General features: G+C 41.7%; 1 protein-coding gene across 3 annotated transcripts; it reads left to right on the top strand.

Annotated features, from left to right (window-relative positions):
* ITK (IL2 inducible T cell kinase) lies at positions 1 to 25,242 on the top strand. Of its 3 annotated transcripts, none has more exons than XM_005147306.4 (17): positions 1 to 171; positions 9,456 to 9,560; positions 11,408 to 11,489; positions 12,911 to 13,039; positions 13,691 to 13,731; positions 14,507 to 14,658; positions 15,105 to 15,170; positions 15,347 to 15,401; positions 17,575 to 17,654; positions 18,289 to 18,425; positions 19,189 to 19,263; positions 19,963 to 20,134; positions 20,862 to 21,078; positions 21,700 to 21,764; positions 21,855 to 21,973; positions 24,479 to 24,636; positions 25,171 to 25,242. In XM_005147306.4, exons 1-17 carry the CDS (start codon positions 1 to 3, stop codon positions 25,240 to 25,242), a joined length of 1,896 nt encoding a protein of 631 aa, XP_005147363.2. The 3 variants fall into 3 exon arrangements, with proteins under 3 accessions (XP_005147363.2, XP_033922790.1, XP_030903245.2); XM_034066899.1 differs by having other exon boundaries at positions 34 to 171; positions 13,691 to 13,740; positions 14,528 to 14,658; XM_031047385.2 differs by having other exon boundaries at positions 34 to 171; positions 13,691 to 13,740.
* Positions 25,243 to 27,710: the final 2,468 nt, after the last annotated feature.

Genomic DNA, 27,710 nt, shown 5'->3' with positions numbered 1-27,710 from the left:
ATGTCCTGGGAGACAACCATTCTTGGCTCAGCCATGAATAACTGTGTGCTCTTAGAGGAGCTGCTGATCAAAAAATCCCAGCAGAAGAGGAGGACTTCACCTTCCAACTTTAAAGTGCGCTTCTTTGTCTTAACCAAATCCAAGCTGGCTTACTATGAACATCGCCATGGGGTACGTCAGCCATTTTATCTTTTATAACAGAATAATGAAGGGAAGGATGCTAATGGAGGGAAGCATAATCTTTGTTAATTTTTATTAACTTTTCTGGTCCTTACTACAGTACCTTTCACTGAAAATTGCAAAATGGTCAAGTCAGAGGTGATCAGTGGGCATTTGGTGTGCACAGAGGAATAAGACTACTTTGCTGTTTTATAGCAGGGATCTAGTTTTGTTGCAGGAATTTAGCATGGGCTGTTGTAATTGGAGTATGTAATAGCTGTGTGAGCCTGTGCCTGGCAGCTCACATGGGTACAGCAATGACCTGGAGTGGTGTATTGCAAAGATGACAAATGTACCCTAATTACATCTGCTAAAAAAGTCATCCACAGATCTTCACTCTCATTCCTTCCTTCAGGGCAGCAGACTGATGGCTGGTAGGAGACAGTCATGCTTTTAACAGAAATTCAGCTGCAATGTGTAACGTGGTTCATTTTCAGAGTTAACTTCAGAAGGGATGCGATGATGAGACCCGAGCTCAGACAAGGCTTCGTTTCCCTAAGCTTGTGTTGCCCTGGTTTACTAAATATGAAGAAAATTAGAAGTCAGTCTGAGCACCCCATTGTGCTAAGTGTTTTATTGAAATGAGAATTATTTCCTTCTTCTATTTAGCTGGATGTTTGCTGAGCCTCAGTATGAGTGTAATAATATTGCTTGTTTTCCAGCAGTCGCTGAACATGCTGTTAATCCATTATGTTTAGACACTATTACTGTATGAAGAGCAGAACTGGGGATCATGCTGCCTCGCTATACAGCACTGGAAACTTCAGACCATCTAATCTTGCTCAGTTGCAGAAAATTAAATTAAAACTGAACCCAATGAGAAAAGTGATCCTCATAGCATAGTGTATAGCTATGTGCCTTTGTATTTTATCATAGGTTAGTTGAGACTGGATAACAACTTTATGGTTAATAGCCATTTTTACATGCAGGTTATTTCTCTCAAATATGCCCAACAAATTGTTTTTCTTGCTTTTATTTTATAGAAGGTGTTTTTCTTAACTCTGTATTTAAATAGGATAATATCTGTCGCTGCACACTGTATATTTGGTTTGAGACTCTCCTTGTCTGCTCTCCAAACTATCTTTCAAATGCCACTAAAGATTTTAAATTCCATTATAACTATTTTACTTATTTTGGATTAAATTTTCAAAAGAATCAAACTGATTCTGCTGTGGGTGTTTAGAGAAATCTCCACAACTAATTTTCCTTGGCTCTTTCTGAGCCTTGGTGGACTTGAGATGAACTCAACATAGACTTTGCATAGGCATGTTTGCGGAGTCACAGTAGGTGTCTGTCAGCATCTTGAGACACTGAAATAGCTTGGAAAATGTGACTTGGTGACTTTCAGTGGGGCATAGAGTTCATAGGCTTGGGAGTGTCTCTGGAAATTTTCTCCCCTAATCTTCGATTAGGTGAGGTGAGGGTTTGGTATCTTATCTACTTTATGTTATATATTATGCATTTTGAACATGTATGTATTATGTATGTGTAAACACAGGTGTACTTTAGGCCCATATACACATTTGAGGGATGGTGGGTATATCTAATTATGGGGCTGATTTTGCTTGAAAAGCTAATTTTTTTTTCTGACACAAACTGTCAAAATCAGGTTGTTACATGAGCAGAAGAACTTTGTATGTAATTGAGAGAAAAGAGTTTGTCCTGTGAAATACTCCCAGAACCGATCCTCAGCCTGTTCTGTTATCTTCCCCAAAACTAAACCATCCTGGTGAGACCTCCTTGTGGTCAAGTCATTGGTGTTCTGGAGAGGAAAGCTTAGGGCAGCCCATGCAAGTACCATCTTGTTTTGTGCTGAGAAGAGAATGAACCCCCAGCAACTGAGTTCACAGCTAGTGAAGGGAAACTTACAGTATCTGCCTGACTCATGGGCTATTCCCATCCCACTGAGTGAACTAGGATTCGGGAGTGTGCACAGGCATTTAAATCAATGGTCTGTAGTGCTCATTCTTTGGCACTGGTTTGCTCCATAGAGACGACTCTCCAGAAATTTGTGGGGCCAGCAGGGGCTAGTACAGGCTGTCACCATTGCCAGCAGTCAGTTTGCATGTAGCTCTGCTCTGAAGATTTAGGGCAGAGCAATAGGGACATTGCTGTTCTCTGCCAGCTGGCTGCAGTCATGGGGAGTATCCTCAGGCTCCATAGAGATGGGGCCAGCAACATCTGAGCTTTTAAAGTATGTATTTTTTAAGGGGAATCTCTGTAGATGTTTGCTGTAAGAGTTTTCTTTAAGAACCCCTTTCCAACCTGTCTGATATCTTACTGTACTCAGGGTTCAGTACTGTACAGTACCTACCCCTCCAGTGCCTGGTCAGTCAGTAATAACAGCCTGTGCATAGAGTCAAGTAAAACAACTAATGAAGTGCTTAACAGTTAGACAAGTCCCACTGATTTCAATTGGATGGCTTAAAGTAAAGCATACACTTACTTGTTAAACCCAAGCTTACATGTTTTGCCTGTATTTAAAATGGTTTAGCAGCCAGTCCCTTTCTCTGCATTTTGACATCGTAGGTATAAAAAAGATGTTTAAGAGTTTATTGCAGCAGTCCAAACCAAGAAATTAAACAGGTCAGAAGGGTACAGGGATAATTCTGTAAATGATACCAGAAGCTGCCAAGACAGCTGACATCAGAGAAGCAAATCTTTGCAAAAACTGGAATGGCATTTTTGTTGTAATGGCCATAGTAGACAGAAAGCACTGTTCTCCTGAGGGGTCAAACACACCATTACCATTAATGTTAATGAAAGATATTTACATATCGCATTAGGAGAATGAGCCCCTAATAACTGACAACAATAAGAAGCTGTGTTTTCTGGAATTCATTATACAGTGCACAATGCAGGGCTGTCTTAACATAAAGCAAAGCCCTGATAACAGGCACATGTATTCAGCCCCCGTCTCTACTAAAACACATCAGAAGGACCTTTATTAGAACATGCAAATCAATTCCATAAGCAAAAATTCTTCATTTCTAGGGTCTGATTTTATAGCTATTGTACATGTGAGTAAATGAGCTTATGGGAATAATCATCTAACTGTTTCAATGAGTTTGATCCTCACAAGGCTAACAGATAATGCCAACATTATGTGATACTCTCAGAGTCCCAGTACTGTTGCAGTACTGCAGAAGAAGCAGATGAATCCCTCTGGAGAGATGTCTAGGACAGAGTTTCAAATGTCCTTATATAGCAAAACATTTAAACTGGCGAGTTATCTATATCCCATTTGCTTAATGGCCTATAATGCTCAAATCGTAAGGATTTATGCTTAAATCCTTCAGGTTAGCAGGCAGGATAGTGAAGAGAGATAGTTTAGTATTTCAGACACTAAGTAGAGGTTCTTGCATAGTCTTCAACATGTCACATTCCTGACGGATGGGAACAGCCAGAAATCAGCATTTCTCCCTGTATTTCAAGCTGGCTGTAGTCTAAAAGGGGCACAGATGTCTGAGGCTGATGGCACACCTAGTGAATAGACCGCTGTCTTCTGGGCTAGCACCACACTGATGTGGTACCTTGACCATTACATGGTCCCTGCATCAGAGCTGCTATCTTGGCATGGCTCAGACCTGCAAAGAGTGCTTGGGTCTGTCTGTATCAGCTGCGGAGAAGTGCTCCATGTTCCTACACTAACTTTCCTTCTTCAAAAATGAGCATCTTGCCCTATACAGGCATTTTGAGAATTATTTCAGGGCTGGAAAATTGCACCCAACACCTGGGAAGTTCAGGCACATAAATACTTTAATTTTATATCTTCATGCACTCATGGGCTAAAATGAGTCCAGCTTTTAGAGGCAGCAATGAAAAGCGCACACAGAAAAGGACTGAGTTCTCTTTTCATTTACATCAGCCCTATTCTTCCTACACTGGTCAGATGCTCAGGAGGTCAAATAGCATGAGTCAGCCTTGTCCTAGGCTCTTTCATTCAGATCTTTGATATTCAGATATAAAGATGGCACTTTAGTGTGCCTTGAAATTTGCTTTCAGTTTCTTATTCCAGGAGAACAAAGGAATAAACTTGGCTGAAAAGCCTTCTATCAGCATCCTTAAAATGCTTCAGCTGCTTCTGTTATCTACATGTTGGGTAACTTGCAACAGTCCAGCTACCACCAGTAACAAAAGCAACACTTTGTTCCAGTCCAGCAGTCCATTTTACCTCCATTATTCTACATAGAATCCAACTTGCCCATCCTGCCCTGGAAAGACTTTTTTCCCCAAGACTCTAACATAAACAGACCAAGACTTTTCTTCCAGAGACCTCTATTTTGATGTTCCTCTAAATTAGAGTGACAAATCATACCATTCCTCATTGCTTTGTGTATTCTGAATACCTTACAGTCATGAAGCTCTAATCCTCATACAAAATTGATTTAATTACAGTTTTAAAGACTACCTTCCAAATAAATACACATGAGTAGATACAATGTTCTTCATAACTTGTCATGTATTTATTAACAAGCTCTGCTTGCTTGCCAGAATTTGCAATATCATCTGCCTTCTGACGCACATCTCCAATTAATTTATTAATAATACACATATTGCATACATGTGTATTATTAATATATACACATTAATCACATATAGTATACAAAGAAGTCAGGTTTTGGCATCTGTCTACATCACACTTGTTTCAGTGAATTTTTATGTACTAAAATCAACACAGCCTTAAAAAAGATGTGGACAAGGTACAAACCTATGCATAATATTAAATGAATCCTTTAGTACACCTCTGTAAATGCAAAATGGATTTTTTAATAATTCAAATTTTATTGTTGGAGCTGTGATAGGATGAAGTTCTTATTGTTTGCCACAATGAGCCTTTTTTATTGTGAGATCACATAACCATGGTAATACTGGTTGGCGGGCACTTCTTAAGTTCATTTAGTCAGCCTTTGTGCATGGGGTCAGCATTAGACCAATGCTCGGAGCAGGACTGTCACCTACACATGGACAAGTCAGCTGTAGCATTGACTAGCCTCTGCTTGAAAGCCAAGGACAAAGATTTTATGTCACAAGCACACAGTCTCATTGATCTAAAAATACTTCAATGTGCGTGCAAGCCTCTTTTCACAGTAACATGCACTTCATCCTAGGGGAATGCAAAAGTCAAGGCATTTGTGGTTTTGCTTTTATTTTTTTCTGTTTGTTCCTGAGGGACTGTATATAGTGATAAAAAAAGCCCACTTTGGTTTCACCTCCTCAGGCCCACAGAGACCCCCAGATCAGGCTCTGGCCCTGTGCAGGGGCACACTGAGAGCAGCTGGAGCACAGGTGACACAGGACAAGCAGGTCATGCCTTGTGCCAAGGCAAATACCGACATCCACTTAATCATGGATTAAGTATGGCTCCTTCTAGTCAAGACAGTAAGTGAAGGCAGGGAATGAAGTTTAGCTCAGATCTTTAAAAAAATACCCTGACACTACAGAGAAGGTCATTAAATGCTCTGACTGATGGAAGTGTTTTAGCAGTTGAGTTTACAGAAGACTGGAGTTTCCCACCTTGCTCCTCCACAGCTATAATTTAGCTTTCTCCTGACCTCCTGCTTCAGCCAGCATTGCAAAGGAAGGGACACACAGGCAATGGGGATGAAGTACAAGGAGATGGAGATGTGAACACAAGCACCCAGTGATGCAGGGCAAGGAAAGCCTAGCTGCAGTGTAGAGAGCCCTTGGTAGTGACAAGGGGCCATATGACACTTAATTGCTTGGTTTTCCCCTCACTAGCAGAAAAGAAACAAGTTCTTAGTACAACTATTGAACCAAGGGAGCTTTATGAAACATGGCATTCTGCCTTTCTGCACCAGAAAATGCTGCCTGCTCTCTCTTCCTGTGCTCTTTGAGATAAGGCTCTGCCTACCCCTGTCTTACCTCTCTCTAGCATTTGGCTTCCCTCCCTTGCCTCTGATTCCAGCACTGGTGTCTACTTTTCTTGCCAGGGCTCTTTGGTAAATAAGTGGGGTTCAGCAAAACCTTTAAGCATCCACCTAAAGACCTTCAGCTGAAGTGCTTGGTGCAGAGCATTTGATGAATGGGCTTCACAAATAGCAACAGCAAAGTGTTACCCAGAAAGTAGCAAATCCCTCAGACTGGAGAGCCCATATCTTACAAGATCTTAGACATTCACAAAGCCTGAGGGTGCAGAGCCATGGTCAGAAAGTGTTCTCACAGCTCAGATCTGCCACCTGCAGCAGCTGCTGACAGCTCTCTGACCTTTCACCATGGGCTCCACATCCCTGCATGTGGTAGGTGCCAGGCAGCTTATTCCCCGAGCAAGCACCATGAGATGCCTTCAGAATCACAGGTTAGGGCTATCAATTGTCCCATAGACAATTGTCCAATTATCTAAGGCCAATAGAACCACTGGGATTACCTAGTTTATGCAGTAGACACAAACTAAAGGATTAATCAGTGAAAGAGCTGCTGGAGCTGTTTGGCAAGAGGATGTGAAATAGCAAAGATGAAGACAGTAATGTGTTGGGCTTGTGACGAACCTGGCTCTGTTCAGAAGTGTCAGCTCACCTTCCCAGAATTGCCACATTGCAAATAACACACCAAAGGAAATAAAACAGGATGGATTGATCCGCAGCACACTGACAGCAGCATGCCTTGCTTATCTTTACACACACATTACACAGTAAGACCACTGATGCTTTTTCTGACCAACCAGCTAAAACATCTATGTAATTATACTCGTCAGACTGAAAACAACAAACGGAGATTAGTCAGCATGTTCTGTTTCTCCCCTTTAGGAACAAGTCTTTGAGGCTTTTTGGAGACCATTTTTAAGAGGCTTTTCCTCTCCACTCCCTTCAAAATGGCCCAGTTGCTTTTGTTGGATTAAAGTGCAGTCAAGCATCACAAAAGCAGGGATATGTTTAGTTTCCAGCCCAGTTTCTGGGTACTGCCTGGTTTGTGAGTAGTATTTCCATTGTTTGTGCTGCTACAGGGCTGTAATTGCTTTTTATCAACAAAGTCCCATCTGCTGAGGATCTACTGGGCAATGCACTGGCTGTGATATGTACCCTGACATTGCACTGCAATGTGAGATTATGAGGATATGAGGAGCTTCCATTTCTGAATTATGTGATTAAAAGGAGCACAGTAGGTGATGAGAGCTGCAGGATGACTGCATAATGCTCCTTGAAAAGGCTGGACCCTATCTTTCAGCAGAGTCTGGAAAGATATCAACAATCTGCGGTGAAAGAACAGAGTGTGTGACTGGATTCCTAAAGCCTCACAGGAGGACTGTATGTGGTTAAGCCCTGGGACTTCAAAGGGATAAGATGAAGGATGGTTCAATGCTACCAAAATTGAAGGCTGTTATAGAAAATAAATGGTTTTGAGTCTCATCAAAAGGGTAGAAGTCCCAGGGGCAGAACAAATGATAGAGGAGTTTGTGGCAAAGAGACAGAGGAAGCCAAGTCTGGCTTCCTCTGTGAAAGAAAGACTGGAATAGATGAGAATAAAAGAAAATAGATGGTGAAAATGGAGTGCAATAAGGCCTTCTAAGGCTTGGCAATACTCTGGACATCTAATTGGTATTTATGTTTAGGGGTGCTTTACAGCCTTGGGTTTATTAGTATAAAAAGAACCCAATTCACCCCATAGACCTACATGCAAAGATGTTGTCTACAGGAGACAGTCCTGGCAGTGAATCCAGAGACACTGGTTAAACTGTAAGCAAATACAAATACAAAAACCAAATACACCAGCAAAATCCAGCAAGAGCAATGTGAGACCACACTACAATAATTTCCCCTCTCTTTCCTCAAGTCCAGTTATACAAAGGCAAAATACCCAGCCAGTTGTGCAAGAACGAGGTTTGAGAAGCTTTGGGGCCTCTCTGGTTTGAGGCTGTTGACAGTATACTGTGGCAAATCTCACCCCATCTCCAGTGGCAGCAGCTTCTTTGCTGTTTTAGGCTAAATTTAATGACTAAAGGTAGCAACAGAGCAGCAGTGAGGGTCAGTGCAGCAGTGGGGACAGCTGCCACCAGCAGGACAGAGCTGCAGGGTCACAGTGACATAGGGAAGAAGGGGCAAGAGGGAGCTGGAGGGTGAAGGACACAAAGGGTTGCATTGTAGGTCTGAGGGAGAGCGAGAAGGTTGCCGAAGTCTTGCTGTGTCTCTGACTGATACTCTGTGAGAAATACAACTCAGTCATTGGAGTTCGTGCTCTCTCCTGCAAAAACAGAAGATTTTGCAGTGTTTTGGGGTTCATGAATCTCACTGATTTCCATCACACTGTCACAAAGCTGAGCCGGGAGACAAAGAGTGTTTAATCCCTACTGAAAACAAAGCAAAACAGGAAACCAGTTTGCCTCTAAAGAGCAAACATATTTGTAGTGAATGCTTCAGAAGCGTGCACCAAACACCAAGCTTCAGCTCAGCTCCCGCCTGCCATTTGCAGCATCCATCTCACCCCTCTCTTGCAAAAGCTGAGTGTCATACACCAAGGAGCTATGTGGTAAGGACTTAGTAGGAAATAGGGTACACTGAGGTAGTTGGGATACTTGGATGTCTGTTCTTTTCTTAACCTTTCCTAACAGCCCATAGTATTATGTAGGCATCTGGTATATGACGAATAATAATGCGGCAGAGGCTGCCAGAAAAATAGTTTTGTTGGCAAATATTTGAGGCTATTATTTACTTCAAAATTTCCTGTTATGTTTTGCTTAGCTAGAACCCCTGACAGAACAAAACCAGAGAGGTGTTTTGTTTCTTGGAACACAGATGCGGTAAAAATGCTACATTTGAGCTAAAATGCAAAGATTTGAAATTCTCAGTACCCAAATATCTTCTTAATAAAATACTCATTGTTCTGTAGCTTTTCAGGATGAAACAAAAGCGTTGGTAAATTGAACATTTCATTAAAATAGGTCTTTTTGGTTAAAAGGGCATTTCATTTTGTTGGAAGAAAAAAAACATGTTGAATTTCAATCAAAGGTTTTGACTGGTTCACTAAGAACCCATGTGCTGAGTTGAAATGTATGCATGTTTAGATATGTGTGTATATGTTCATATATGTGTGTATGTGCAGTCCATGTGGAGGTGCCATATATGAGAATGATTCTTCATACTTTCAAATGCCTTACATAATCAGCTAATTTGCTACTTCTCCGTTAAAATCAAAACCCCCATGGACAGGACAATCTTGTCTAATGCTTCACTTTATCCACAACCATTATCATTAACCAACTGCTTTTCTCTGTCTTTTAGAAAAAAAAGACTTTGAAAGGTTCTGTGGAGCTTTCTAGGATTAAATGTGTGGAAATTGTGAAAAGTGACATCATCATTCCCTGTCAGTATAAATACCCTTTCCAGGTGAGTCTGTCTGCTGACTGTACTGATAGAGAGATACCACCTCATTTAGTATTTCAGTAAAATTCTCCCTCATAGAGCAGTTGTTAATGAACCCAACACAGGAAGAAAAAGCAGATCAAGGTTTGAAGTGACCTGGGGAATCACAGACTGCGTTTTATAACAGGGCCTATAAGCTCTTACACTAATTGGTTTTAAACTAGAAAGGATCGTTAGATCTTCTAATCCTATCCCATGTTTAACACAGTATTCAGCTGTGCCACTAACTCATGTTCGGAGAAAGACCGTGTTTCACACACGGAATCCTCCCAGGGTTTTGGCTGATTTACATGTGTGGTGCTGAAACTAAATACATTCAGTGGCCTTTGCATCAGAAACTGGTGAATGTGATGTGCTAGGGAGGCTGTTCCAAGACAAGAACAAGGAGACCAGTACTGGTGGGCTGGTAACAGTGAACCAGTCATGATGGACAGCGCTCCACTGAGGTTGCGGTAATTGCTCCTGCTTGTAGCACATCTAAATTTTGTCCTACCGTTTTGTGGTATTTTGTAAAATTATATTGTCTGGGTTTAAAAAAATATATATCTTGACTGTGCCCATCTGTAAATCTTCTGTGGAACCACCAGTGCCTTGTTAGGTTTGTTTGGCTCATCTGGCAAGTGAGCCCCTTGCAGAGGCATGAAATGAGTGATTATGTGCAGTTGTGCATGCTTATGGCTACGTCTTTTGGGGAGCTGCTTACTGCGTATTCCAAACTCTGCTTTACATTGTCAAGACATCATAATATCAACAGGAGTGGCTTTAAACAAGTGGGAATTATTCCTCTCCTATTTCTGTTTTTTGTAAAAGAGGTTGTAATTTATTTCTATGTAGCATGAAAACTGGGTCACACGGCTGTCTGCATGTGGCTGCAAAGGCACCAGGCCAAGAGACACCAAGTGTTTCCTGTTCTTTAAACAATAATCACCTTTGCCTTATCTATACCCCTGGAAAAACTTTTAAAACCAGCTGCTCTCTTTCAGAAACCTCTGTTCAAAGACAGGTCAAAACATCTGTGCATCAAAGAGATCAGGTTCCATTTGGAATTAAACTGTTGAGATAAATATTGGAAGAGAACTATAGATCATGCATTAAATCGAATTTTAGTCATCCAATTCAGTTTATGAGTCATCTCAGTTCTTGTGATGATTTTACTCTCTGGCCTGAAATTTCAGAAACATTCTGTGTTTCTCTTCCTTCATTTGTTTGTCGTTAAGGCCAAGTTGATGAAAACAGCATCTTGATTGCTCATTGTTCATCTGCTCTGGCTTCTTATTTCCCCTCTATAATCCTACTGAAAGCTATTAAAAACTTTGGAGAATAACAGTAATTCAAGTATCTCCAGGGAGTTGCAAGAAATCTATATTTATACAAAAAAAAGGTTAAATTTGGCTTTTAGATCTGAAGTGAAGGTATCTTAACAAGAAAACGTTAAGAAACAGAAGCCATTTCCCCAGAGATGCTTTAGAAGGATAAACTGCAACCAGCAAGTAACGTTCTAAACCCTCTGCAGATTGAAATTGCTACATCTCCACTGATTTCACAAGCATTTTTTAACAGCATAGAAATGATGTAATCACTGCTTGTCTAGAATTCTTTCTTGATCATAATCGCTACTCCATATTAAGTAAGTCAATGAGGTTAAGAGACACTTTTGCACAGACTCTGCTACTCCACTTTCGCATGTCATCATTTTGTGTTTAACTTGTTGGTATGAGGGCTGCTCCTTGTTGCTTTCAGTGGCTCCATCATGCCCAGCATATGTGGGATTGCTTCTAATGGCTTGCTCTCTTCTTCACTCCTCTCTCCAGATCGTCCACGATAACTACATACTCTATGTGTTTGCACCTAATCGTGAGAGCCGGCAGAGATGGGTCTTTACACTGAAAGAAGGTAATAATACCCCTGTGCTCATCTAATGTTGAAATTACTTATCCCAGACCAGTTTTTTTTTACAGACTAAAATGCAGATAAAATATGCAAGAAGGGTCAAAGTCTTAGATTTAAGCATGCAAAGTGATATTGGGGAATGAGGTTATAACATTAGATTGCTTGTGTGTTTGCAGCAGCAGTAGAAGATTTGGCCATGGAATGCTCTATTTGCTTCTTTCAAGGATAAACTGTTAATATGTTACTGTAATTTGAGGTTTCTTATTCAGGAAGAGATGAGGGTTTTTCCATGTCTATTTTGTTTTTAGAAATTAATCTTTTCTGCATTAAAGATTTTTCAGCTCTTACTAATAAATTTTTTGTTTAGATAACAACCTGCTTAGGGAACCACAATTATTAAGTAACATTTTTGCACGCAGCTTTCATTTCCTGTTCACCTCCTGAATTGTGCTGTGCTCTGCTGTAATGATGCTGAGCTGAAGGCACCATAACTAACCACTGCAGGCGGAAATAAAGCCTAATACTTGACATAAGAGAACTGTTACTTGGTTACATGAAAACTGCACCAAGCTTCTGTCATAGCTTTTTCCTGCTTTGTAACACAAGCTGCTGTATTGCTCACTCTGAAAATATTGTGTCTCATGGAGATATTATTAAGTTCATGCACTTATTCTTGCAACTGTTTATTCCCCTTCTGGATGGTGCTCGCTCCAAGGTTCTACTTTATCACATCTTCTTGTTCAACATTCAGAGACTGTTCCTTCCCTTGAACAATTTCAATAGTCTCTTGAGACAGGTCAGCAGAAATGTTTTGTTCCTTTTAGGAAAATTATTATTACAGACGAGGAGCCTGAGCTTCAAGAACAAGGACCTTTAATCACTCATACAGATATTCAAGACTAGTATTTACATGTGCAAAAAATGGTTAGTGTTGGTGAATGCCAGCTTATTCAGCACCTTGACCTCCTGACACCAGGCCAAAGCAGCAAGTGTCTGTGCCCTACATCTATAGATACTGTAAAGATGTAGTCTCTCAGGAATCATCAGTATATGAACTTCCAGGTTTTATTTCCTTTTATGAGACCTTCCTTCTGTGGTTTTGGTGTTTATCAGTTTAAAAAGAGAGACACTTTGACAGGATTCTGGTCTCCCTCAGTAGAGACGTATAGGCTCCATCAGCAGCAGGAAGGCTATTCCTCCACATCAGTGGTGAAATTCGATCTTTTGGGGAAAAATAAAAACATCAATGGAAGAGGTTGATATAAAATAATAACTAAAAGCTTGGTTTGAGAAGAAGAAGCTTCTTTTGAGTGCAGATTATTTCCATTCAGTTCCAGATATCTTTCAGAGCTGGTGTCAATGCGAATAAATTAATTTTTCCCCTCTTTTTATTTCTTCTTTTTCCTTTCCCCAACATTTTCCAGAAATCATAAACAACAACAGTTTGGTTTCAAAGTGTCATCCAGATTTTTGGATAGATGGCAAGTGGATATGCTGTGCTCAGACCGAGAAGATGGCAGTGGGCTGTGTGGAGTATGATCCTACAAAAAATGGTATGGGATTTGTGAAGACCATCCCAACTTTGAAAATATTTATTCCTAGCAAAAGTAAAGGGTAGGATCTGTCTCACACAAAACATCAAGGTATATCTTGTTACATTTCTATCAGGAAGCATGTTGCTGGCTTCTTGATATATTACGGCTTATATTTAACTGCTTATGGCATTCTTTGTTTTGAATTAATATTTTCCTCTGTGTGATGCTTGGGGCTGTCTTTGGAATCAGATAGAGAACTAAGAATTTGATCAGCTATGATCCATCAAAAACCCATAATAAGAGCTTTCCTGATATACACTAATTCAACCCTGTGTGTCCTATTTTGTCCTAACCACACTTCCTTTGTGGTTTCAATGGCTAAGCATAATCTTTACTTTGTCTCCTGAAAAGGCATATAAGCAGTCAATCATTCTTAACCCAAGACACTGTAACCTTTTACCTGGGGGATTCCTTAAGTTACCTGTACCCCAGTTTCAAACCCATGCTGTGTGGCTGAGGCACTGTATAGGTGCAGACTGTCTTACTCTGAAAAGCCAAGCCTCATTATTCACTGGGTTTATATCACCTTTATCAATTCATTACCTTGACATTTTCTCCCCTGGTTTTGTTCAGATTTACTTCAAATTATCTTTTTTGATTACTTTCCAGCCTCAAAGAAGCCTCTTCCTCCAACTCCTGAAGATAACTGGGTGAGTACAGTGAGGCACATGAAGCTGTTCTTGGTGTCCTGTCCTGTATGTTTAACTAGCAGTGGTCAATATACCCTCATTAAGGTTCACCGCAGTGAGGTGACCCGGAATATCACCCGTGATAACATTCCCTGGGCTTTTCAGTTGCCTTTTCCATATTTTTCCATGAGCCAGAAGTTCACTCCTACAAAGTCAGCCTGGTTTCACAGATGACTTTCCAATGGTGACTGAAGCTTCAATTGTTTTTTGTTTTGAATCTATAGACAGGGAAATTGGGGAAGTAGGAGGGATATGAGAAAAGCTGCTGTGAAAGGGAATAGAGAAGTGATTTTCCAAACTCACTTGTGTATGGGATAAAATGTCTTCAGCTTATTTAATAAGAAGGGAGAAAAGGGAGAAGCAGGGCATGAAAAAAGGTCTGGAGGGCAGCAGAGCATGGAACAGTCCCCCTCTAGGGAGGCCATGGAGATTTTATCACCAAAGGGTTTTAAGAGGAATCTCTGAATAACAGATCAGACAGAGGTAATCCTGCCATAAGAAGAAGTAGATGCGTCTTTTCTGTGCAACTGAATTTTCTATGTTAAATTAATAGTTTGAATGTGCTAGAATTCTCATCTTGGCACCATACCTCATGAGACAGCCTGGGGTGCTTCCCAGCTTTAAGGCTTTTGAGCCCAGAGAAAACCAATGCTGCCAGGGATATACCATTTTAGAGAACATACCATTGTTTTTTTATGACAATGAATATGATGAGCCTTTTGCCTAATTTGTGCAGAAATTGTTGCTAGACCCAAAGGAAGCCTTAGTCATGGCCGTATATGACTATGAAGCCCAGAATCCGCAGGAGCTGACATTACAACGTAATGAGGAATATTATGTGATTGACAGCTCTGAGGAACATTGGTGGCTGATTCAAGATAAGAATGGGTAAGTCCCTTTTCAACAGCCAATTTACAAACCCATTCTAAATCCAGTTTGTTCTCCCATTAACATATATGCTGGCCTCTTGTATAACTTTTGTGAAAGTTATCCTCTGTTATACAGGGAAAAAGTGATTGAAGGTTATTTATAGTAACTTTCTTTCCTTTGATGTTGCTTGAATTCAGGCAGCTTAAGAAAAGGATCTGAATGTTAATAAAATAAACAGCCCTCAGCTCAAGCTGATATTTGCTGTCATAAATGTGGGGGGAAAATAGTGATAAATTTGAAACTCTGCAAGTTTAGAGGTCTAATCAGTTGTTTCCTTCTCCAGTAACCCTACTAAATACATAACAATCATGCAAAGAGCAGGCAAATCTGTCAGGGCTGACTCCTACCGACACAGAGAAAATCCTGTCTGTCTGGCACACTCACGCCATGTCGTATTTCAACAGGCATGAAGGCTATGTGCCAAGTAGCTACCTGGTGGAAAAATCACCCGAGAATCTGCAAATATATGAGTAAGTTGTGCCTGTGTTTGTCTCATGTCTCCAAGTGCCCTGGATTTGTTCTACAAGCCTCAAACATTGCTACCCTGCATAATGTGGCTCATGCTGGGGACACTGAATTCAGATGCTTTTCAGCAGAAACTTTACTAGCCTTGAAACACTGACTGGGAGTCTTTTGATGTTTTCAGATGGTACAATAAGAACATCAGCAGAAGCAAAGCAGAAACACTCCTCAAGGATGAGGTAAACCAGTGCTACATGTGGGGTGGATGGGCAATAATAATTAATTAATGACAAACGAAGAGAAGCCTGTGAGGGTTGCTTTGTGTAAGAGAGAGCTGGACCCTGCGGTCCTGCTGCGGTGTTGTCCTTGGCTGTTCTTAGTGTGCGATGCAAGATAAAGGATCACTAGCAGCCTCCCCCTTACCTCCATGGTAGCTGAGTGTGGGCAGAGAGCTGGGCCATCCTTCTTTGGTTAAATAACTGGAGCTGGTGGAAAACACTCTTTCGGAACTCATCGACTGAAAACTGATTTTAGCTCATCTTTTCTGCCTCTGCAGGAGGCCTGTGGATGCAGTGATTCTCTGAAATATAACCAATCTCGTGCTGAAGTGTTTTGGGTGAAAGCCAGAAATATGGGTTTGGGCTTTTTTAGTTCTGTGTGTGTGTGTGCATGTGAGCATCTTTCATTTCTCAGTTGAGACAGTTTTCCAGTGAAGACTGTAGTGAAAATAGAATAAACTTCTTATTCAAATTTTCCACACAAACATACCCTTAGTTTTAAAGTCACCTGTTACACTAACAGGACACCCAAATAAAGTGTTTTTTCTTGCAATTATAGCATTTTATGCAAATAAAAGCATTTTTGTGTGGTTTTAAATATGATTTTAGTTCTTATAACTCCTACATGATCTGTCCACGCATGTTTTAGTGATCTTATTTTTCCTTCTAGTCCTACCAGCACAACTTCTCTGTGGCAGATACCCCCATGTGGCTGCAGAGGCCTCTGGCTTAAAGCCTTTGCAGCCCTCACATCTTCCCCCAGAAAACGTGGCCAAGCTCACAAGTGATCTTTGGCCAGATTTGCTGTCAAGTGAAACAGAAGGACAAGAAAAGATCTTCAAGTAACTAACTTGCCTATCTGTGCAAGCAATCCCACACTGCCAGGAGATGAGTCCTAAAGCTCTCACTGTGCATGATAAAGATGTTTTTTAGAGCTTCTCTGTGCTAGGTATTAAATAGTGCAGGTATGGTAGAAGTTGCACAGATGTGCATTAAAGAGATAACCCTGGAAAGTGTATAGCTCAGTGGGCTGATCCCATATGGTCAGAGCTGAGCACTGAAAGTCAGCAGCTCATATGCAGGGGATGCAATAGCATTCTCAGCCTTTGTGTTCACTGGAGCTGAATCAGGTGCGAAATAGGACAAGGCAGGGTGCAATTGGTGGATTAGGTTTGCATCAGGTGTTGTGGGTAGATAGACGACACATAAACTGAAGGAAATCTACCATGTAGAGCAAAGGAGGGGACAAAATAATCGGGCACTTGGGATGCCAGATGAAAAGCACTTTATCTGCAAACAGAGGAAAAATGTGGCTTTTGTTATAAACATGTAGATCAGCACAGCATATTGCATCCAAACTGTTATGTTAAATCTTCTCTGCCTCTGCCACCTGATCCATTAGTGCCAGGCCCTTCAGGATCATGATCTATGATACATTCTAGCATTCAGAGGAGTAGAAAACAATTAAAAAGGAAAAGTGTTCTGTGAGTGCCAGAGTAGAGGACTCCTGCTTTCCTCCACAGTTCTGTTTGGATACGGGATGACGGGGGTACCTATGAAAGGCAGGATCTTGTACAAGCTTTTCCCATTTCTGGTACATTGGCAAATTATCCTTTATACATTCCTGTATGGATTTTCTGGTGTTGCATAAATCGTACTCTTTTTCTGTAGCTGCTCTCTCAATGGACAGCACTCAAAGAGGCTTGTCTTTCCACTTGGCTGCTCATCTCATCGAACTTGTGTGAAATTATTATCACCAGTGTTCTGTCAGATTGAAAGGAGCCAGTGGGTTTGAAATTTCTAGAGAGGCTTGAGGGGACAGAGGCACACACTGTGTACACCCACATGTACACAGCACACGTCTCATTTCCACAGGAAACTGAGCTAAAAATACACAGCACCAGAGAGAGACCAGCTTCATGTACCTGCAGGCATGGGCAGCCATCAGAGCTGTGCATGGGACAGACCAAGCTCTGTCAGCTGGCTGATGGCCCCACTTCTCCTACATGTTTAGTACATCCTCATGACAAAGTAATAAGGAGGGCTGAAATGAGCAGAGCTTTGTCCCCAGACCACTTTTCTTTTGTTCCCATTATGTCTCTAACCAGTTTTCTCTCCTTTGCTCCTGTTGCAGGGTAGGGAAGGTGCTTTCATGGTGAGAGATTCAAGGCAGCCTGGCATGTACACAGTCTCTGTTTTCACCAAAGCATTAAGGTACAGCTGATCTCAGCAGCTTTTTGCATCAATTACATCAATGAAATGGCTTCTGTGAGAGTGTCATCTCTGTTTTGGCATTATAAAGAGAGAGCAGAAGGCTCATGAAAATTATAGACGAAAACACTTCCAAAAAAGGCAGAAAAGTTAGCTATCATTCACAAAGTGTATTAAAGGCTCCACTTCTCTCTCCATCTAAATATATGCCTATAAATAGTGTCTTAAACATCACTGTAATTTTAATGGCATTGTCTACCCAGATTAAGTGTTGGTAGCATCAACATGGAGTATATCCTGGACTCATCAGAGGTGGGTAATACAAGACTAGTGAAAGGATTTCAGTGATGGGGCAGAAAGATTTGCTTCTGAAAGAAGAGGTGGAGAAACTGTACTCAACCTGCCTTATCAGGAAACCTTAGCCTTTCTAGAGATGAGACCATCTGTGAGTGAGAGGGCGAACATGCAAGCACACAGTTTTTGTTAGCAATGGCAACTCACTCCTTGCTCTCCCCCCATTCATTGTGTGTAGTGAAGGTTCTACCCTTTTCTCACTTGCTCCTCTTCCATTTATACCCAGATTCCTGTCTTTTTACTGCAGCTTAGTTTTCCTCAAAGAAAACCTCCTCTTTTTCAGCACGGATAACAATCCTGTAATAAAGCATTATCACATCAATGAGACAACTGACTTTCCCAAGCGATATTACTTGGCAGAAAAGCATGTGTTTGACTGCATACCTGAGCTCATCAACTATCACCAGCACAATGCAGGAGGTAAGGAAAGGCTGATGCTGAGCAGGAAAGCTGCTGTTTAATCATGCAGCCAGGTTACTGAAGGAAGGTTCCCAAGTCCCCTGTCCTTACAATGAAATCTTACATGGCATCACCTTTTCTTCCACTTATCCTGACACTCATGGTGGGACAATGTTCATCTCAGGCCAGCTTCCAGCATTACATCTTCATTCTGGTTATCCTTCTAAGGCTGACTATGACCAACACAAATGTTATAGTGACGTACTACAGAGAGCCCTTTCATTCCTGGGAGCCAATGGGGATGTGTCAGAGCAAGCTACCTGTTTGAATTACACTGCAGACCCTTCTTGCCCAGGAGGTGATATATCCCTGGGCCTTGATTTGAAACAAATTTAGGGGCATGCCCATGACCCATAGCCAGACATGGGAGTTACCAAAGACTCCCATCCCTACAGCCCAGGAGTACAAAGGGAAATCCTGGACCTCAAAAATACCCTACAAATAAAAGGTATAATTTTGAATTTCATCAGAATTAATAGAAACTCACAGCTCACATTTGCTGACACAGTGAAAATGGAAAATTAGCTGAAACTGCTCAGAATTGGCTTCCTTCTAGCAGGCAGGAAATCGTAGTCTGAATAGAGGTTTAGCTGCCCTCAAGTGGAGCTGAGAACTCAGTACAATAAATCTGCTTCCAGTATCCAGACTGCCTTCTGGGTAATGACAGCCACACTTCCCATGACTGTAACAACAACTGGAATCCACCTTTTCCTCTGTTATCCAGGTCTTGTCACTCGCTTGCGGTATGCGGTCTCTTCTTGGAGGAAAAAGGCCCCAATCACTGCAGGGCTGAGCTATGGTATGATACTCTCATGACTATATGGAATCACACTCCTCACTGGTTAGCTGGGTGGTCCTGAATATCCCCTTGGATATTGATGAATATTCATGTGATGATCACCACAATAAATAGCTTTCCTCAGACCTTTACACTGCACTATTCACTAGATTATCATCTTTGTTATTATCATTGATAACTGAATGAACTGATTGTGCCGTGCCTTGAGGGAGGTGATGAGAATCCCAGGGTCTCAATGAAATCAACATTAAATACTGAAATGAATGCTTGAACAAAAGTGATGGAAGTAGGAGCATAGCATAACTTGATGAAATCTGAGTCCCTCCTGAAAGCTGCCTCCATTTGCACATTGTTGTCTACAAGAAGATTGCTGGTATCATCTTTATTGTAACTTTGAAACATAAAAGAAATTTAAAACCATGTTATGCTCAGTAGTGCACATATGCATGGTAGAAACAATTCCTCTTGAAGAACTGGATTGACAACACAAATGGGGGAAAAAGAGGGATGTTTCTGTTCCTGTACTTAAACATGACCTGCAGCACAGACTAGTCAAATAAGTTACCAAAGGTCAGACAGTCAATTTGAGGGAGAGACAGAAAGTCTCACTTCAAGTCCTGTCTCAATGTTTAACCCATAAAAGCTTTTTGTTTAATGTTTTACTGCTAGATCCTTACTCTTTGTCCTTACAATCAACAGGAAAATTCATCATTAACCCCTCTGAGCTCACCCGTGTACAAGAAATTGGCAGTGGTCAGTTTGGCGTGGTCTACCTTGGCTACTTGATGGAGAGGACGAAAGTAGCCATCAAGACCATTCGTGAAGGAGCAATGTCTGAAGAGGATTTCGTTGAGGAAGCTAAGGTCTTGATGTAAGTAGTAGATTCACCATGAAAATCAGACCCTGAAGGATTCAGAAGACTGAACCAAGGTGTTGTGATGATGTTCAGGAATATGAATGCAGAAATTAAACTTGGGTTATGTAGTGTACATAATGAATAGTGTAGATATAAATAGTAGAGAGAAAGACCAGTAAGCTCTGCTGATTACAAAGAAAGGCAATTCAAAGTGTAGGTAAATTACTGTCCTAAATCTAAGAACATCCAGAATGGTCTTCCAGATTTCTGCTGTTCTGGAAGGCAAGGAAAGTTGATGATGTGTTTTGGAGAGCAAAGTGGTTTTCGTCAAAAATAATTAGATGGAGAAATCTCTTAAAATTTGAGGGAAATTTGACTGAAAACCTTAGCTGCAGATTTTATTTTTACTTTGCACAACTGAAAGTCTTTCTCTTTGGGTTTACTGACTTTGTTCCCTCCTTTCAAAAACAGATGGAAATTGATCTTGGTTTTATTTGATTGGATGATTTTCCATGCAGAAAAGTCTTTTGTTGACCATTACCATCAAAAGGGGATGATACTTAGTGCTATTTTACATTAGACTTTGTCTACACATTTTCTTCTTTCTACTTAGTAGTTGGCCTTTGCAGAAAGAGGGTTGCAGCAGGGTGACACAGGCAGCCAAATATAACACAGTTACTGTAAGCATAGAAGGCACTGGCTCTGTTTCAGCTTCTTTCCACCTTCCCTCCCTATCCCACAGGAAACTGTCTCACCCCAAGCTAGTCCAACTTTATGGTGTGTGCTTTGACAACACCCCCATATGCCTGGTGTTTGAGTTTATGGAAAACGGCTGCTTGTCCGACTACCTCAGGAGCCAGCGGGGCAGTTTCTCAAAGGAAACCCTCCTGGGGATGTGCCAAGATGTGTGTGAAGGAATGGCTTATCTGGAACAAAACTCTGTCATCCACAGAGACCTTGTATGTTGGTTCCCCATAGACTTCTCCTCTACTCCAGATGAACGTTTACCTGTGCTTTGTCCCTTCCTCAATTTCAGCTCTCACACTCCTCCTGCCTATCTGTTGATAGGAGATGCGGTATCTCCCCTTATTGCTGAAGAAGCATCAATACTGTAGGAAAAAGCTCATCCTCTGAAGTGCTGATTAAGCATTTCCCTTAACTGTGTTTGGGAGAGAAAAAATGAGTGAAAATGCCAGAAAGGCTTGTTCTAAACACACATTGCTGATTAAATGCTTTTAATTATGTGGTGTTCAATTAAGCCACATCAGGCACTGCTGCTGCTTTGTTAGGGGATCAAGAACTGTGAGTTTCTTGTAGATATTTTAGGATCTTTCTCTGCCCCTTCTGGGCAACAAAGACCTGCAAGTCAGACTGATGCTTTTGTGGCAATAGGAACATGCTGGCTATAAAATGTACACAAAGCATAAAAACCTCAAGTTTTCACCTTCTTTGTATCAAAGACCGTGAAACTTTGATTCTTCTTTCTTTAGGCACTATGTGTCCTACCAGAATGAAAGCATCTGAGTGGTTGTGAGTCTTTCAGCTCTGACCTTCTCCCTTTTCACCTTCTTTTCTTGCAGGCTGCTAGGAACTGCCTGGTGGGAGAATCCCATGTGGTCAAAGTATCTGATTTTGGGATGTCAAGGTAATGCCACCAAGGCTGCGCATGCTCCCTGCAGGGCTGTCATGGGATAAGGGGGGTTACTCAGCATGCTGCCACCTTTTTCTTTTCCAGGATTGTCCTTGATGATCAGTATACCAGCTCCACGGGGACCAAGTTCCCAGTCAAGTGGTCTGCTCCAGAGGTTTTCTCCTACAGCAACTATAGCACCAAATCTGACGTTTGGTCGTTTGGTAAGAACCTCTTGTCAGGATGAGAAAAAATTAACAAACACCAGCTCAGAAAACCATGGGGCTCAAAGTAAACTCTCCTAAACACAACATCCTCTGGGCTCCCAGGGTGTTTTGCCTGAATATTGGCTTAGGAAACCACACCTCAATCATTTAACTGAAGGAAAGAATCATAAACTATATATGTAATTTGGAACACTGCAAATACTGCTAAGTTGATGTATTATACCTGTGCAATGCTATGTAATGCCAAATAATGAGCTCCATTTCATGCTGATAACAGCAAAAGTGTCCAAGAAAAGGTTAGAGAGTCACTGACAAGATTATATAAGGAAAGGAAAACTATTTAGGCACTCCATCTCTCTTCATGGCAGTCCTGGGCACTTATAGTTCACTCAAAAACTCTGCCTTTCCAAGTTTGCTTTGCTGACTCCATTTGCTTTACACCAATCTGACAATATTATTTCACTGCTCACATTTTCTCACCTCATTTCCTGCTCCCTAATGCATTGTTTTATGATTTGCATCTGTTCTTTGGTCTCCCTTCTGGACCCTCAGAGATAAGAAAACTGTTGTATATTTTTTTCCCCCAAGGCCATTGGCACTGGAGATAACAAAGGCTATCCCCTGGCCTGTTGATCTGGCACACTGATGTGTCTGGCCCCTCTCCAACTAGCATGCAAATTGTGGTACTGCAGAATGAATCGGTGCAGTGTGCTGTGCACAGCACACAGTCAATGGGGTGCCACTCAGCTCCAGGCCTAGCAGTAAATAATGAAGGATTATAACCTTTGCAAGTCTGTGCTTGTGCATTCTGTGCTTTCCTTTTGCCTTGCTGTCTTCTGCTGTGGTTGAAGTTGTGTATTCCAGTAGTAGGTTATGAGCAGCACAGTGGGAGCTGGGTGCTCAGGCCCACACAACCACCTTCACTAGCCCAACCCAAGATGCTTTAGAGAGCACCATTCCTCTTTCCATGTCCCCTGGCATGTGGAGGAGGCTGTCAGCACTCACCACGTAATAACAAGGGGTAACATTTGCCCTTGGAACTATCCCTGACACCTCAAAGCAAGGTGGCAGTGACATGGGGAGAGATGCTACTTCAGTAAGAATGTTCTTTTGCTCTACAAATTGGAAGCTGACCCATACACTGAGAGCCAGATGCTTCCAAAAAGGGTTCTCAGTTTGATTTACAGTCAAGCCAAGAGAGGTGAAGTTGGCTCACTCCAGTTTCAGGGCTGAATGAAATACTGGCGAGCTTTGCTTGTGTTGGTCAGTCCTTTGTGAAAGGTGTAGCCAGCAGTGTTGTACAGCTGTCAAACTTGTTATGCAGTGGGGTTTGCATAAGAGGATTCCTCTGTCATGTCATGGCCTCATGACTCTGAGCAGTTTTCTGCTCCACTACCCTGCAGCCCATTCATCTCTTCTGCCAGGCTGAAATCCTGCTGTGCCCAGGAGAGCAAAATGTGTGTGAGAAATCCCAGTGCAGGAACCTGCACACAGGGGAAGTACAACTGCTTTGCTTATTCTTCAGTAGAGCCAGTATCATTGGTGAGGAGCTGTAATCTCTGTGCGTCTTCTTTTTGAAGAGTTCAAAGCTGGAAAGCAGGCATTATTTAGCAATGTCAACTGACAACTTTATTTCAGATCAGTCTATCTGTCTGTCTCCCTTTTCTAATACAATGTGAACACAGTTTACCAAGTCAGTCATATTAGATGAGCAAAGAAATTAAACCTAATAATAAGAGAGATGCCTTGTAGTCACTCCATTTGCAGGGTCTCTCTGATCTGGTGGCCAACTGCAAGGTATTCCACAGTCTTTTTGTCTTTGCCTATCTCTTGTCCATCACACAAAAGAAACATGAGTTTCTGTACTGCTCTGAACAGTAATCATAGAAAAACATCTGACTGTTTAGGAATGCCACAATCCTTTGAAATTCCTGTGTCATTCCCTGTGAATTCATTCCAGGGAATCACACCATGTGGGACCTCTTGTAAGTGATGAGTTCCCACTGCTGAAGCTGAGCTGACAAATGGAGTCAGCTAATGGAGTAATGGACTAATGGAGCCATTCACACTGCTTTCTTACTCCTGAGTCTCACCAAAATGTTAGCAGATTCTGATGTGGGACACACTGCTGTCAGGAACATCAGTGACATGCCTCTTGTATGTGATTAACTGGAGGCAAAAGTAAATAAACTGAATTAATGACAAAAAGCAGGTTCTCTTTCACAGATTACACATCTGGATGGAGTACACACACAACCATTCCCTCCTTTTAACAGTCTGGGAGAAGACAGACAACCCTGCTTTTCTTTCTGACACATAACACGCTTAGACTTCATCTGATTCATGAGGAAAGACCCTGTCATGCTAAATTATGATGAAGTAGAATGCAGTGAAGTCAAGCTTGCTTTTCCAAGTAAAGGACAACAGGGCTGAGCTGCAGAGAACAGTGAGTGGAAGGATTTTATTTGCTGCTTTGTGAATTTTCTCATTTGTCTGCTTTAGGAGTGCTGATGTGGGAGGTCTTCAGTGAAGGTAAAATCCCCTATGAGAATCGTACCAATGGAGAAGTGGTGGAAGAAATCAATGCAGGATTTCGGCTGTACAAACCCAAGCTGGCCTCCAAAGCAATCTATGAGGTCATGAGCCACTGCTGGAGGATGGTTAGTACTGTAATGGGAGAGCCCCAGTTCCCAAAGACAAAAGCTCTCTTCCCCATGGCTTTTAGAAGGAGAGAAGTATACATTGCATGTACTAACACAAGATAAAATCCTGGAGGTGAAGCACTCTGTAGCTTTCATCTGCACTGGCAAGCAGACTCTAGGCTCTTTGCCTTTTATTTAAGCTGCTGTTTCTGTAGAGTGTGTTCACTTCACTGAGAAGTCTTTGTAAGGATCCTAACTCAAGTTAATTCAACAGTTTGCTTCCTAAGAAAGCTGCAGATATGTGGGGGTGGGTTTTAATAGTGATGGTAAAAATGACAGCCAGCAGCTACAAGGTACTTCGTGTCCACTGGGCAAACTCACTGCTGGTAGCAACGAAGCACTGCACAGAAGGAAGCTCATTCTTCTCCTGGCATTTTCTCTACAATAGCGTGTACTTCTGTTAATACCCAGTTTTCACAGTTCCCTCCTAATCTTGCCATTCCTCTCAAGCTGACATTAACGTTCTCCCTCTCTCTTCTCTCCCCTGCTCAGAGGAAAGACGACCGGCCATCCTTTTCTATTCTGCTGTATCAGCTGAGTGAAATCTCTGAGTTTGATCTGTAATCATGGCACTGGCTGCTAACTGAAGCTAAAAGAGTCCTGAGAGGACAGATGCCTGGATTTTCCCCACACAAAGCATTAACAGGAATCCTCCCACCACAGATACTTGCCTGGGGAGAAGGAGAGGGCAGAGGCTGGTACTTCCAGACAGACAAGATATCCCCAGGTCTTCCAGAACCTAGACAGTCATAGGCTTTGGTTGGCCAAGAATGTGGTTTGCATCTTACAAGCAGAAGCAGCAATTGGGCAGAGTCCTGAACTACACAACCCAGCAAGTGTTTTTCTCTTGAAGATAAAGCTTCAAAACTAAGAGATCTGACATTGCTATTCCAGTTTGTGAACTCCCAAATGAAGGTCTTCCCTGGGGAGGAAAATCCTGTCTTTAGCTGAGGAGGAACATTTAGACATTTCCATGGCTCTCCAATGCAGAGTGGGCTGGACCTGAAAGCTCTGCACAGGAATAAGCCTGGGACACATGGGAACAGGTTGGATTTAGTGTCTGCATTTCTGATGCTGATATTTCAAGGTAGTTTTGTTCTTCTTTTCATTATTTTCTCTGAAACTGTGGCATATCAGGAACAGGATTCTGGTATGTGTTAAACTGAAGAGGTGCCTGTGTGTGCATGTGAGTGTGTGAGGAACAAGGAGAAAATCAACATGTTGAAAAGTCTTGAAATTCTCTCAAATTGCAGTGTACAGAGAATGGAAAATTGGACTTTCTTCAGTCTTTCTACATCAGGAGACAAATATGTGATCTCCATGTAATTGTTTGAACAGACTGTGGAGGAATGAGCAGTGCAGAGTGCTATGTGTTTCCCATCCATGACACGACAGGATCCCAGGATCTGATTATCTGTGAAAGGTCTAGGAACCTACCACTGATCTGGTGTGTTGGGAAGGAAGGAGCCAGAGGTCTCGGAAGGGTAGACATGAGGAGAAAACATGCAGAGTATGTGCTCAGTGCACCAGTGATAATAAGAAGAGTTTTCTCATACTTCAAAGAGTAACTGAATCATCACAAGGAAAGACTTTTCCATCTCTTCTGTGAACAGAGACTGATCAAAGAGTCATGTGAATCGACTGCCTGGGCACTTCCTCCATGAGGAGTTCCACATTATGTGGTGACAGCAGAAGAAGGTACAAATAATATCCATCTCCTGGTATTTCAGTTATATCCTCTATATTTTCACCACAAGACAGGTACAGTGATTTGACATAACTGACCTGAAAACCAAAAGTGTGGGTGCTGGTGTCCAGAATCTGTAAATAGGATCAGGACTCTCTGCTAAGCATTAACAGTAAGTGGAGAAGTCAAGAGGTCTCACAGATGTTCTTATACGCAGTATGTATTTTTGACGCTTCTCTGTTTGTGCAGGTAAGAACATGAGTAAACCTTACGAGACAGCAGTTTACAGAAACTCTGAGGTGCAAACTCCCAGCAGCAATCTCTTCTGTCATTACAGAAGTCAGGTTCAAATGTTTGCCAACAAAAATGGAACAAGGAAATAATGTAATTCCATGACCTCACATATCCTGTATCAAAACATTTCTTCATAGGAGGCTTCATTTTTGGTATTTTTCAGACCTATGGTCTTAGGGTAGCTTTAAGAAGCTAGAATATCTTTTGAGGTATGTGGGTATGAACAAGGCATTAGTCCCTGCCATATACATCTTCCCACTTCACTTTGGTTCCACATTATTGTCTTTGGTTTACTGCTACAAATACCATGAAGAACAACTCTCCAGGCAAGAAGAATGCTAACATCCAGACCAGAGGTTGTCAATCCTAAATGCAGGATCAGAGTTCTACCTTCAAATCAGGGCTGCTGCCTCTTGGTGGTCTGAACCAGTATGTGGAATATGTGCATCTAGATGCAGACTTTGAATTTTTGTCTACAGTGGATTTAAGCTAAGTTTCTCTTTGTCTCATCCTTTTGTCAGAGTCAGCCTGTTGTCCCATTCTGGTGATACAGCATTTATCCAGTGAAGTTTTCAGTAGCCTTACCCATGTTAAACTGCCCATCCACAGCTAAATTTGAGGACAGCTGACCATAACCCTATTTTCTCCCCCTCTCAATCGCACTTAGACAATCCATACAACCACTCTGAAATGATTCCTCCCTGTGCACAGGCACCTTGTGCAGGGGTATCTGCAGGCTCACAAAGCCAAGCTTCTGGCTTGCTGCCCCCCTCCATCCTTGGAGGAACCAGGGGTCTGTCAAGCTTGAGGAGGTTGCTATTTAGTAGCAGCAATATTGCGCCACTGGGTAATGTTTCTGATATTATATTTATATCTGGATGAAATAAGTGTAATATTTATTAGTTAGTGTATTGCACAAAACAATACTGTCATGTTTTATGTTCAGTTTCCTTCTGCAGTATTTGTATGTACACAATACATATTTTTACAAACAATAAAATTGCTAAGTCCCAACTGTGGCTTTCACTATAACAGCAAAAACACCAAGTCC

Source organism: Melopsittacus undulatus, chromosome 10, assembly GCF_012275295.1.
Source record: "Melopsittacus undulatus isolate bMelUnd1 chromosome 10, bMelUnd1.mat.Z, whole genome shotgun sequence".
Classification (NCBI taxonomy): Eukaryota; Metazoa; Chordata; class Aves; order Psittaciformes; family Psittaculidae; genus Melopsittacus; species Melopsittacus undulatus.
The sequence above is the reverse complement of the archived record's forward strand: the minus strand, read 5'-3'. Positions and strand labels throughout refer to the sequence as shown.